The sequence below is a fragment of the Melanerpes formicivorus genome, unplaced genomic scaffold (assembly GCF_026170545.1).
Source record: "Melanerpes formicivorus ecotype bairdi unplaced genomic scaffold, bMelFor1.0.p_v2 SCAF_2, whole genome shotgun sequence".
In the NCBI taxonomy this organism is placed as follows: domain Eukaryota; kingdom Metazoa; phylum Chordata; class Aves; order Piciformes; family Picidae; genus Melanerpes; species Melanerpes formicivorus.
In genome coordinates, this window is record NW_027142354.1 from 42,316,431 (window position 1) to 42,329,075 (window position 12,645).

Here is a 12,645-nt window from a genome sequence, read left to right on the forward strand (position 1 = left end):
AAGTTAAATAATAGGAAGAGCTCTTACAGAGCAGCAGTCTTCATCTGACCTGGTAGCCTGTGAGCATATTTATCAGCTTGGTCTTCCCTGCTGCCTTAATGGCACAGGGAATCATAGAATAGATTGGATTGGAAGAGATTTTAAGATCCCATCTGCAGTCAGCAGGGACATCTGCAACTAGAGCAGGTTGCTCCGAGCCTCAAACAACTTGGCCTGGAATGGTTCCAGGGATGGGACTTCTACCACCTCTCTGGGCAGCCCCCACATCTCATGCTTTGCTTCAGGTCCATAGTCTGAAAATGAAGTATAGACTCTCAGACTGGTTTGGGTTGGAAGGGATCTTAAAGATGATCTAATACCAACTACCCTGTCATGTACCTCCTGCACCTCCTACTAGACCAAATTATTCAAAGCCTCATCCAGCCTGTCTTTGAACACTTCCAGGCTCAGAGCCTCCACAGCTTCTCTGGGCAACCACCTTCACGGGAATTTCCTCCTAATGTGTAGGTTAAATCCATCTTCATCCAATGTGAAGCCATCACCCCTCATCCTGTCACTCCATGCCTTTGTAAAAAGTCCCTCTCCAGCTCTCCTGGTTTTATTTATTGTCCTGTGCCTTTACAAATAGGTAGTAAAGCTCTAGTGAAAACTAAGGTTGTCTTGCAGAGCTCTGCTTTTCTGCTGTCTATTTTGACAGCCCTGTGGTGTGAGGCTCACTCTTCTTTTTTAACTGTTGTATCTTAATGTTGTCCATATACGCTGTTCTCTGTGGAATTAAAAATAGCCCACAAAGTAAGCCCAGGTGCTTGCACCTTCCTCTGACCTCAGACAGACTGAGATGCCTAGAAAAAGTGGCATGGAAAGTAGATGTGATCTTGCTTTTGTGATGGTTTAGGTATTTTGGTTACTCTGTTGTTCCTGTCAGTTGAATCTTTCTGATTTTCATTCCTTTGTACCTTTTGAATTTTAGTTTACACACAATCCCAGCATGGTGGGGTTGGAAGGGACCTCTGGAAATTATCCAGTCCAAGCCCCCTGCTAAAGCGGGGTCACCCAGGGCAGCTTGCTGGTGATCACAATGTCCAGGTGGGTTTGGAATCTCTCCAGAGAAGGAGACTCCACAACCACTCTGGGCAGTCTGCTCCAGGTCTCCAGCAACAAACTTTCTCTTCCTGTTCAATTGGAACATCCTGGGTTCCAGTTTGTGCCTCTCATCCTGTCATTGGACACCAATGATGCAAGTCTCACTCCATCTTCTTGCCCTCTGCCCTTTAGCTATTGATAGCATTGAGAAGATCTCCAAATGCTGAAATAATCTACCCAAGTATGTGAAGCGAGGGCTGTGTAAGACCACACGGAGGTGGTTCTCCTGTTCAGTACTCAGGTCTGGTGTTTAGGTTTCTCAAGTGAAACCTGGGTGGTGGGGGAAAAAAAAATCATTGAGGTCAGCAGAAACTCTTGTACAGTAAATGTGGTGTGGAGTCTGCAGCCTGTTCAGATGCATGTCTGCTCTGCTTCCTGCTAGGAGGTATTTTTCCAAAACATCAGAAGGAAATGGGAAAGGATGAGACTGCTTTTTATAGAAACAAGGAATTGCCAGTAAGATACAAAGGTTTCCCATTTGCTTTTCCTAACCAGATGCATTCACCTTGTTTTGAGTATATAGTCATAAATCATATTTAACAACAAGATAGGAATTTGTTTCCAGTTGTGTTATCGTAACCTGCTGGGAAGTGAAAGAAGTCAGGACTGGAACATCTCTTATGAGGAAAGACTGAGAGAATTGGGGCTTTTTCATCTGGAAAAGAGAAGTCTGAGGAGGGATCTCATCAATGCTGATCAATATTTAAAGGGTGGGTGTCAGGGGAATGGAATCAGGCTTCTTTCATTGGTGCCCAATGACAGGACAAGGGGCAACAGGCACAAACTGGAACATAAGAAGTTCCATCTGAACATGAGGAGGAACTTTGTTAATTTAAGTGTGATGGACCCCTGGAGCAGGCTGCCCAGAGAGGTGGTGGAGTCTCCATGTCTGGAGACATTCCAAACACAACTGGATGCATTCCTGTGTGACCTTCTTTGGGTGGTCTTGCCTTGGCAGGGGGGTTGGAGGTCCCCTCCAACCCCTACCATTTTGTGATCTCTAAAAAGCTGGAACATTTCAAGTTGTTTTGCTGTGAGTGGTACCAGAAGTTAGTCTTTTTAAAGTCACAGCAATACAGGCAGGCTGTGATTCGGTGCCTTGGTCGGGTTATGAACACTACACTTGAAACGAGCGGTGTGACTGCTGCGGTGTGACCTGTGTGGGTGCAGCAGGGCTGCTGCTGGTGAGTGACATTGTTTAGAGGATATGTGGGACTCTTTTTTTTTTTTTTTTTTTTTTAAACTTTAAGTCTGTTTCCTGGAAGGAAGCTGTGGCCTCCAGCTCATTGTAATAACGTAGTTCTGAGACATGCAGCAGTGGTTCTCTGAAACGTCTGCGTCCGTTTTCTCAAGAAGGCTTTAACTGCTCTGAGCTGATGTTTGTTCCTTCCTCATGAGCTTCATTCGGCTCCATCGCCTGTCGGTGATATGGAAGAACTGGATGTTTAACCAGGAGCCTGAACATGTCTTTCAGGTGGAGAACTCCAAAGACAATGAAGAAAACATCTTGCAAAGAGAAGTCCCTCTCAGGCAGTCCCGACGGAGGTTTAGGAGGATCAACCAGAGGGGCGAGCGTCAGACCATCACCGACAATGTGGATTCCAGCAGTTACATCTCGGTGAGTCTGCTCTGCCATGGGCCAGCTTCCTTGCACCATGGCATTTTATTTTACTGAGAAAAGCTGGTGAGATGAAATAGTCCATGTTTGTTGCTTTGGAGAACACTCTTTGCCTTGCTGGGGAGCAGTGGAGTGCTTTGGATTGGAACACCTTAGGTGGCAGGGGAGATTTAGGTTAGAAAACAGAGGATTCTTTTTGGTTTAGGGGTTTTCAGTTGAATACTATAAAAGAATCTTAACATGTTGGCTGGAGAGAGAAATGGTCATTCTTGGGTTTTGGTAGGGTCTTTTGGTGGCTCTTTAGTGGATTTTGTTGGGCTTTGGTAGTTTTTTGGTGGGGATTTTTGTAGATTTTGGTGGCTCTTTAGTGGATTTTGTTGGGCTTTGGTAGTTTTTTGGTGGGGATTTTTGTAGATTTTGGTGGCCTTTTAGTGGATTTTGGTGTGGGGTTTTTTGGTGGTTTTTTTTGTGGGATTTTCAGTGGATTTTGGTGAGGGTTTTGGTGGATATTTTTTGGTAGATTTTGGTGGGTTTACCTACAGTTCTTTTGGTAAGATGTAAGAATTGGTAGGGGTTTTTTTGCCATTAATAACCTCCTAAGTAAGGTTTGCAATCAGGTCAATAAGAAATGCAGTTTAGCACAGTATTAATGCTTTTGTATTTGGTTTATCTGCTTAAAAATAGTAGAGTGGTGATGCAGGCATCAGAGAGTAATGGAAACTAGTGCTGAAGCACGTAGAGCTGTGTTTTCAAGGCCACAATGCTTTTATGAAGGCTGCTTTTTACCATTATTTTTCACCTACAGACTTCCTGCCTGGCAGCAGGATATCCATCTGATCTAGACAAATTATTTCATTGAAAATAATTGCTTTGGATACTTGGCTTTGGAAATAGAAGGTTAAAAACCAATACAAACTTTGAAATACTTAAACCTTGAGTCGTCTGTGCACAGAAAAGGAAACAACAAAATAATTTCCCTCCTCCCCTGATTTCCCCCCCTCCTTTTTTTTGTGTACTTTTCATCTCCACCAAAGGTATAAAGCTTCTATTAGCTGGTACACTTTAAAATATCTGTGTAGTTAGCTATAAATTAAAAGATGTCCTTCTTTTCAGACTAAACTGCTGTTTTTTCTGCTTATTGGTAGCTGTTGGGTTGCAGGTGGTTTTAGACTCTTCACAACATTACCCTATCTGTGAGCAGAGATTATTTCAGCATTTCTCTTGTAAGAAGAGCCCCTGTTGCTGTGACAGGAAGAGAAAATGCTGCCTGAAGTTTAATGTCCTTGGCCGCCTCATTTTGAGAACTGTCACATGGGTTGGGTTTTATCATTAGGAAGCTGTTGAATTAGTTACTGATGAAATGAGATGTTGGATGCCTGTGCTCTGGGCAGTCATGCAGAAGGCTTTATTGGGAATTAAATTCCAATCTGTGCATGACAGAAATCTGTCTCTTTCTCTTTGCTGTTTGACAGTGAACAAGCAGGAAGAAAATAATTCTCAGACTTTATTGCTAAGAGGAAGAGAAACTGGTGCGTGCTGTGCAGCTTGCCTGGAAGGGCAGGAGGAGGGACTCAGCATCTTTGGTCTAAGAAGGACCAAGGTTTACAGCTTCTTGAGTTTCAGAGGATACCAGTTAGTGTTGGAAGGAGCCAGTGTGGTGCACTCACAAGACTAATCAGTCAAGAAGTGATGTGCTCATTAGGATTTTTCTTGATGCTGATTTACTACTTTGCCACCCATGACACAGAGCCCATGTGTATCTCTGCACGTAGAGCTTCTTGTTGCAAACCTGGCTTCCCCAGTTTTACAAATATATCTGTGTTTTCATGGCGTCACAGAATGCCAGCTTGGAGTGGACCCCAAGGATCATCTGGTTCAACTTTTCTAGGTGAAATGGGATGGCCCGGCACCTTGTCTAGCTGAGCCTCAAAACTGCCCAGTGTAGGGAAATCCACTGCTTCCCTTGGGAGATGATTCCAATGCCTGATGGTTCTCAGGGCAAATCTTGCTCAGTATTTGATGGGAAATGATAGAAACTTCGTAACTGAACAGCACATTCCTAAATCTGCCTTTATGGCAGTTAATTAGGAATAGATAAAAAGAGTCTTGTTAACACTGCTAGGTGTTTCCTGGATGAGTGAGTGCTAAGAGGCAAGGAGTAAACAACCACCTCTCCAACAGAAAGTCTGCAAGCTGTTGGGTTTTCATCAGCCTGAATTGAAATACCAATCCTGGCTTTGGAAGACTGTAAGATCCTAATTGGGAAGTGTCATCCTCCCAGTACTTGGTGTAGCAAAAAGCAATTTGTAACTGAACATATGACTGAGAAATCAAAACACAATAAGCAGCTGCCTGTTTGACAAGTAAATAAAAATTGGCCTCTGATATTTTCCTGTATTTCCATTATTATTTGGTAAAAGAATAAATTTTTCTGAGGTACTGTTTGTTCTGTGCCTAGGTTTAACTCTTACCTGGGTGAGCCTGATCATGCATGGCTGTTGGGCTTGAGCCACAGGCTTTATGGTGTAACCCTTCATGGGCAGAATAAGGAGGAAGGTGCTTGAATTCAATTTCTGTTTGACAAGAACTTGCAAGAACCTTGCTGCCAGAGCGGGAAACTGTTTACAAACTTGCTGGCAGATTTCCTGTCTGGCAAAAACCAAAGGAGTAAGTTGTATTTCACTCTCCAGCTTGTTGCTGAATGCTCTCTGACAGATGCTGAATGTAGCCTGATGGACCTTTTGTTAGCCCTGTGTATTCAGGGAGGGCTCAGTGCTTCCCAGCCAGTCTGTGGGGACTTCAGGCTCCAGTGGTAGGGTATTGGAGTACTCAACATGGCACTGTTTCAAACTTCTAATCTCTCAGACAGGTAGTTTTCTGCTTTCTGAAGAAAAGCAGCTATTGAAATTCAGTATTGCCTTATCCCAGCTCAGAAGTTCTTTTGCCTTTTGTGATTAAATAGAAGATTTCTTGTGTGTGCTTTGAAGGGGAATTATCTGTGCAATCTCCATTAACTCCTTAAAATGTAAATCTCTGAGCATTAAATAGCCTGTGATTGGTATTGATGATTAAGGTTAATATTTGGTAGTACTTAATCTAAGCCTATATCTTCAAGAGAGTAGAGATTTAAATTGTGGTGGGTACACTAACTTATTTTATTTCCCTGCCTTGAATGAACTGATGTTAAAAATGAATCCTCTGCTTGGTTTTCCTTGGTGAAGAAGTTACCATTTAAACTCCTTTACTATATTTTTGTGGTTCATAGAGCAATGTTGTTTCACAAGCACTGCTCTCCTGCAGAATAAATACCCAGAGATGGCAAATTTGTGGATGTTTTTTTTTCCCCTCCTTTTTTTTGTTCCTCCTGTTTCCCTCCCACCCTCCTTAAACATGAAGGGTTGGAAAAGACCTCCAAGATCATCAAATCCAACCATCAACCATAACTCCACCATGGCCATTAAGCCACGTCCCAATGTCCCTTTCCATACATTTCTTGAACACCTCCAGGGATGGTGACTGCACCACCCCCCTGGGCAGCCTGTTCCAATGCCTGACCACTCTTTCAGTAGGAAAATTGTTCCTAATATCCAGCCTAAGCCTTCCCTGGTGCAACTTGAGGCCATTTCTTCTTGTTCTATCACTTGTTACTAGGAAAAAGAGACCAACCCCCATGCTGTCCTGACCTCCTTTGCAGGAAGCTGTAGAGAGTAATGAGGTCTCCCTTCAGCCTCCTCTTCTCCAGACTGAACACCCCCAGTTCCCTCAGCTGCTCCTCACCAGTCCTGTTCTCCAAATCCTTCATCAGCTTTGTTGTCCATCTCTGGACTCTTCTAACTTCATGGTTTAGATGCCATTGGTGTGCTACTGGTGTTAATTGTACCTGCTCTTCCTTCAGGTCTGATTTGTTGGTATGAGTGTGGATCTCTTTGCAGATAAGCACTGTGCATATTGCTGTCTGTAGCATAGATAAGGATCCAGACAGGAAACAGTCTTGCAGTGAGGTATTGTCATGACTGAGATAAAAAATAGCCTAGGCCTTAGTCTAGTTCTCAGCCCAATAAGTAATGCAACTGTAGTTCTTAATTACAGAAGAAATGATTCGACAGAAATTCTTTCTAGTGAGGGTGGTGAGACACTGGAACAGGCTAGCCAGGTAGGTTGTGGATGCCCTCTCCCTGGAGGTGTTCAAGGCCTGGTTGGATGAAGCTTTGAGCACCCTGAGCTGGTGGAAGGTGTCCTTGCTCGTGGCAGGGGGTTGGAACTGGATGATCTTGAAGGTCCCTTCCAACGCAAACCATTCTATGAATCTTTGTTTGACTGTGTCCCAAACTTCCATCCAGCAGGTGCTTGCAGCCTGACTAGCACCAGATGATTGTTTAATGTGAATGCTTTTAGGGAATAAAAAAGAAAATAGAAGAGGGGGAAAAAAAAAGGCAATTCTGGTGCTCCTATCAAAGTGAATTTGTCTTTTCATCTTAGATCAAAATCAGGAAGTAAATGGTTCACAATAAAATCAAGGGTCACAGAATGTTAGGGGTTGGAAGGGACCTCTAGAGATCGAGTCTAGCCCTCCTGCCACAGTACCTAGGGCAGGTTGCACAGGAACTCATCCAGGGGTGGCTTTGAAAGTCTTCAGAGAGGGAGACTCCACAACCTCTCTGGGCAGCCTGCGCCAGTGTTCTGTCACCCTCACCATACCAAAGTGTCTCCTCATGCTGAGGTGGAACCTCCTGTGTTCTAGCTTGTACCTCTTGTTCCTTGTCCCATCACTGGGCACCACCAAAAAGAGCCTGGCACCTTCATCTTGATACCCACCCCTCAGATATTGACAGACCTTGATAAGAAGATTTTTACTTACGGTTCTTGCACTGATCAGACCCACAGGAGGTATAGCAATACAAATGTCCACGCAGCCCTCAAGCCTGTAAACAAAAGGGTTGCTTTTTTTTCCCCATTTATGTAAGATGGATTTTTTCCCCCCACTAATTCATTACCTATGTACATTTTTGACAGTTCTTTCCATGATTTTTCTTCTTTTTGTGACTTGAAGAATGTTTCTACTTCAGAGAACAGCCCATGTATGATGTAATGCATATTTCTTGTATATTTCTCTGGAGCTGTGACAGCCTTTTGAATTCTTTCAATTGTTGGTTCATTTGTAGAACAGGATAAAGAAACCAGTACCAAACTTGGAGTGGTAATCCCCGTTCTCAGAGATGCAAATGTACTTTTTTAAACACTTGTAAGAGGATGAGGAGCTTTAAAAGATTTATTATAGTATTAGGTTTTATGGACAGTATCTTAATACTTGCATCATGTAAAAAAATTTCCTGGAGCCTTGTAGGAGCATTTATCTTCAGAGGAGTCTGTCATTGAAGGCTGCTTGAGTGGCAAGTTTCTTGTTCTTTGATCATTACTTAATGTAATCCTGTGAGAGGCTGGAGTTAGCATGGGGTAGCTCACGACTGTAGGGTGTTAAGTCCCATTTCAATATACTGGATCATACCCATTAGGTTCTTTACCATCGCTAATCCTTTCTGTTTTCAATGCTATAAAACACCTTGGGTCTCTTAAGCTATTTTTGACTGCCAGGTAGACTTGCTGAAGTGGTGCCTTTTATCACAGTATCACCAAGGTTGGAAGAGACCTCAAAGATCATCAAGTCCAGGCTGTCACCACAGACCTCATGACTAGACCATGGCACCAAGTGCCACGTCCAGTCCCCTCTTGAACGCCTCCAGGGACGGTGACTCCACGACCTCCCTGGGCAGCACATTCCAATGATGAATGACTCTCTCAGTAAAGAACTTAGTGACTTCCAGTGTGCTTCCAGTTGCCTTTTGTTAAACCTGGATGCAGCACCATCTGGCTTCTGTCTGTTTATATAACAAATTAATACATCCTTCATCTACGCTTATTTATCTGACTCTGATTCTGTTTGGAATATTGATAGATTCTAATGAGTCTGTGGCTGATCTGCAAGTTGTTAAAGTCCCTTGGTCTTGCACTGGAGGATGATTCTCTTTGCAGCTCGTTGCTTTTTAACGTGTTTATGTCCACATTTCCTCTTTTTGACATCTTCAAAAACTGCTTGACAGAATGTTAGCTTTATTAGCTAATGGATCAGAAGAAGATTTGGATCTTGCTGCAGTCCATGAGTCTTGCTGTGTGCTTAGTGGGTAAAGAAGTTCATGTCGTTGAGAACTTTCTGAAGGTGCTGTGTGATGCAAAGAGAATGCAAATTTCCCTCTTCCTGACACTGTTTTTACAACACTCTTATTTCCACCTCAAATTTTGTATGGCTTAGGTCAGATCCCACCTCACAAATTGTGTGTGCTCAAGAGCAGAGCAGCAGTGTGTGCAGGAACCTCCTGGGCTGGGCAGGACAGGACTCCTGTGAAAGCCTGTGTGTGCAGTCAGTTGTTTGCAGCTCTATTGAGCTGCTGCCATTTCAAGTATTTTTCCACTGTGAGCAAGAAGAAGCTGCACCTGCAGAATGTTCACTTCCTGAGCAGACGACTTGCAGGGTTGTTGTGGCTTGCACCCAAAGATGAGCCCACTGGGGTGCACGTAGGTGTAGCAACAGCACCCGCCACACACTGGTGGAGGAGATGTGAGGAGGTACAAGGCTGCAGCCTCTGGCTTTCTGGAATTGAAAATTATGCCAGACTGCTCTTTGGGGATGAATCTTAAAAATTACAGAATCATTTTGGTTGGAATAGAGCTTTAAGATTATTGAGTCCAACCATTCTCTAACTCTGCCAAGGCTGGTGATAAACCATGTCCCTCAGCACTGCATCTCTGCCTCTTGAAACATCTCCAGAATTCAACCACCTCCCTGGGCAGCCTATTCCAGTGTTTGAGAACCCTTTCAGTGAAGAACTTTCTTCTAATATGCAACCTGATATTGACCTGGTACAATCTAAAGGCTTTTTCCTCATGTCCTATCACTTCTAACATGGGTGAAAAGACCAACCCTCACCTGGCTCCAACCTCCCTTCAGAGAGTTGTAAAGAGCAATTTGGTCTCCCCTTAGCCTCCTTTGCTCCTGAGAGCTGAACAACCCCAGGTCCCATAGCTGCTCTTCACCTGACCTGTTCATCAGACCCTCCACCAGCTTCCTTGCCCTTCTCTGGAGCCACTCCAGCACCTCAGTGCCCTTCTTGGACTGAAGGGCCCAAAACTGAACCCAGTATTTGAGGTATGATCTCACCAGGGCCAAGTACAAGGGTGTGATCATGTCCCTACTCTGTCTGGTCACACTATTGCTCATTCAAGCCAGGATGCTGCTGGCCTCCTTGGCCACCTGCTGCTCGCTCATCTTCAGCCCACTGTCAACCAGCCAGATGAAGATGATGTAGAAGTTAAGCATGTGTTTCAGAATGATGTCAGAGATGTCTGCTTCCCTTGCACAACGTTGCTTCACTGGAGCTGGGAACAGCCTCTCTCCATCATGGGAACCCATGCTCAGCATCTGGAACTCACTCTGCTCTACCCAGACAGGTGCCCTCGGGCAGGTCCCTCTGTGTTTTGAAGCCAGGGGAGCGGTGCCAAGCGCATGCTTGCTCATCAGTTATTTTACATATTGATTTCGTCTGCTCGTTTTGTCAGCGGTGCTGCTCTCAAGGACTCCTTGAATGTCTTGTCGCTGGTGATGATGGTCATTAACAAAACACCAATCCTCAGGGTGCTGCACATTAAAAAGCTTCCTAGGAATTTCTATAGACCACTGGTGCTTCTCCAGCTGATTGATTGAGCATCTGTAGTTTCCAAAGAGCAGTGACTTGGAGGCTGTGCACAAAATCAGAAAACACTGCAAATAGTGCCTCTTGGATGAAATCACTGGTTTTCAACTGAAGATTTTACAGTAGCAACCTATGCAAGCTGTAAGCCCCAGTAAATCCCAGTTTATAGATAATGGAAGTGGTTGTAGTTGTTCAAAACTTGTATTCAGGAGTTTCCCCTGAAGAGTTTACAGGCCTGATATGAGCAGTTTATGCAGAAAGTGTGAATTACAGAAATTACATCTGCAGCTGCTGATCAGCATTTACAAGTGATGCACAAATGAAACTGCCCCAAACTGAAACTAAGGAGGATTTATTTTGATTGAGCACCTGTGTTTAGTCAGATCTGGCTCAAGTCTGGGCTGCTTAGCCTGGAGAAGAGCAGCCTGAGAGGACATCTTCAAAATGCTCAGTAAGAGCTAGAAGGTGGGAGGCAAGGTGATGGAGGCAGACTCTTGTCAGTGGTGCCTAACAACAGACCAAGGGGCAACAGACACAAACTGGAACTCAGGAGGTTCCATGAGGAGAGGAGGAGAAACTGTACTATGGGGGTGCTGGAGCCCTGAAGCAGGCTGTCCAGAGAGGTTATGTAGTCATTTTCTCTAGAGAGATTCCAGACACAGCTGGACATTGTGCTCCTGGGCAAGCTGCTGTGGGTGCCCTGCTTTGTCAGCGGGGTTGGACTGGATGATCTCCAGAGGACCTTCCAACTCCCACCATGCTGGGATTCTGTGAAACCTGGCTGCTGGCAGTAACATGCAGCCCTTATCATTGCCTATGGAAAGCCTTTGGTGGCAGCATGTTGGGCTGTGGGATGGATGGACAGAGATCTTCCTGCTCTGCCAGTTTTGGTCCTGGAAGAAGATTCAGAGATTGCTGTGGGGAAGGGCTACATTGTGAGGCTGCTTGCTTATGTTTCTTCAGGGCTTCTTCTTTCACCTTTGTACAGCTGAAGAAGTAGCTAATTTTTGCCATGTGGACACACACATATTCTGCCACATATTCTGCTTTAAAGACATTTTCTCTCTTTTTTTGGTCTTGTTTTCTTTTTTTCCCCTCTACTAATGCTCACAGTAATTCTTTCCTTTTCTGTTCTTGGCTCAGAGGTTTTAATAACGCTTTCTGTATCTCCAGTAAGAGGAGTACTCAGTTGCACAGCTGCTCCCTCCCCAGGTGTTGGTGAAAGGTGGCTTGAGGATGGGCCCCATGACCCTGCTCACAGCAGGTTGGTGTCCCCCCCTCCCCTTGCTCAGCAGAATTCCACTTGTCTGGGGGATAATTCAAGAAAAAGATGTGGATACTTTTACATTTATTTCCTGCTTGCAGTCCAAACACCTCAGTGTTTCTACAAGTGAGCACTTTCACCAGGAAGCCTGAAAGTGTTTGGAAGGAGATCCTGAGCACAGTCTAGTCCTTTGCAGAGAAATATCTCCCCTCTGTTAGCTGGGCCTGAACTGGAGAGTTGCTCAGACCCTGGCCTAAGCTGGCGGTGCAAGTGCTGGGCACAAACTTGAACATAAAAAGTTCCATCTAAACACAAGGAAGAACTTCTTTAAGGGTGGCAGACCACTGGAACAGGCTGCTCAGAGAGGTGGTGGAGTCTCCATCTCTGGAGACATTCAAAACCTGCCTGGATGTGTTCCTTCATGACCTTCTTCAGGTGATCCTGCCCTGGCAGAGGTCTTGGACTGGATGATCTCCAAAGGTCCCTTCCATCCCCTACCATACTGCGATGTCCTGTGGTGCCTGTTGTTGCTTCATGGCAGCTTGTGGCAGAAGAACCTTTGAGAAGTTCGAGATATTTTGCAAACAAACATGCAGAAGCAGCAAAAATTCAGGTCACAATAATCAGTTTTCTTTTCCTTCCTCCTCACCACATAGACAAATTTACACCGTGATGGAAATTAACTCAGTTCCTTGGAAGATGCCTGCAAAAATATTTTATGTTCAGAGAGTTAATCTCCATTTTGATGGACCCTAAGGGGTTGGGTGGCAGTTCCAAAGTCATTAATTGTTTATAAGCAGCCTCTTATGCAAATTAGATGGAGAATGATGTGGAAGAGTTGTGCCCACTGCTCCTAACGGTATCATGGCAGTCGA

General features: G+C 44.5%; 1 protein-coding gene across 7 annotated transcripts in view; it reads left to right on the forward strand.

Moving 5' to 3' along the window:
* RAPGEF6 (Rap guanine nucleotide exchange factor 6) overlaps nt 1–12,645 on the forward strand; it is a 149,981-nt gene that overhangs the window by 55,662 nt on the left and 81,674 nt on the right. For all 7 annotated transcript variants that reach the window (XM_068158152.1, XM_068158198.1, XM_068158170.1 and 4 more), the window contains exon 6: nt 2,618–2,761. In XM_068158152.1, the coding sequence (XP_068014253.1) occupies nt 2,618–2,761 (144 nt within the window). The remainder of the gene's footprint in view (nt 1–2,617; nt 2,762–12,645) is intronic.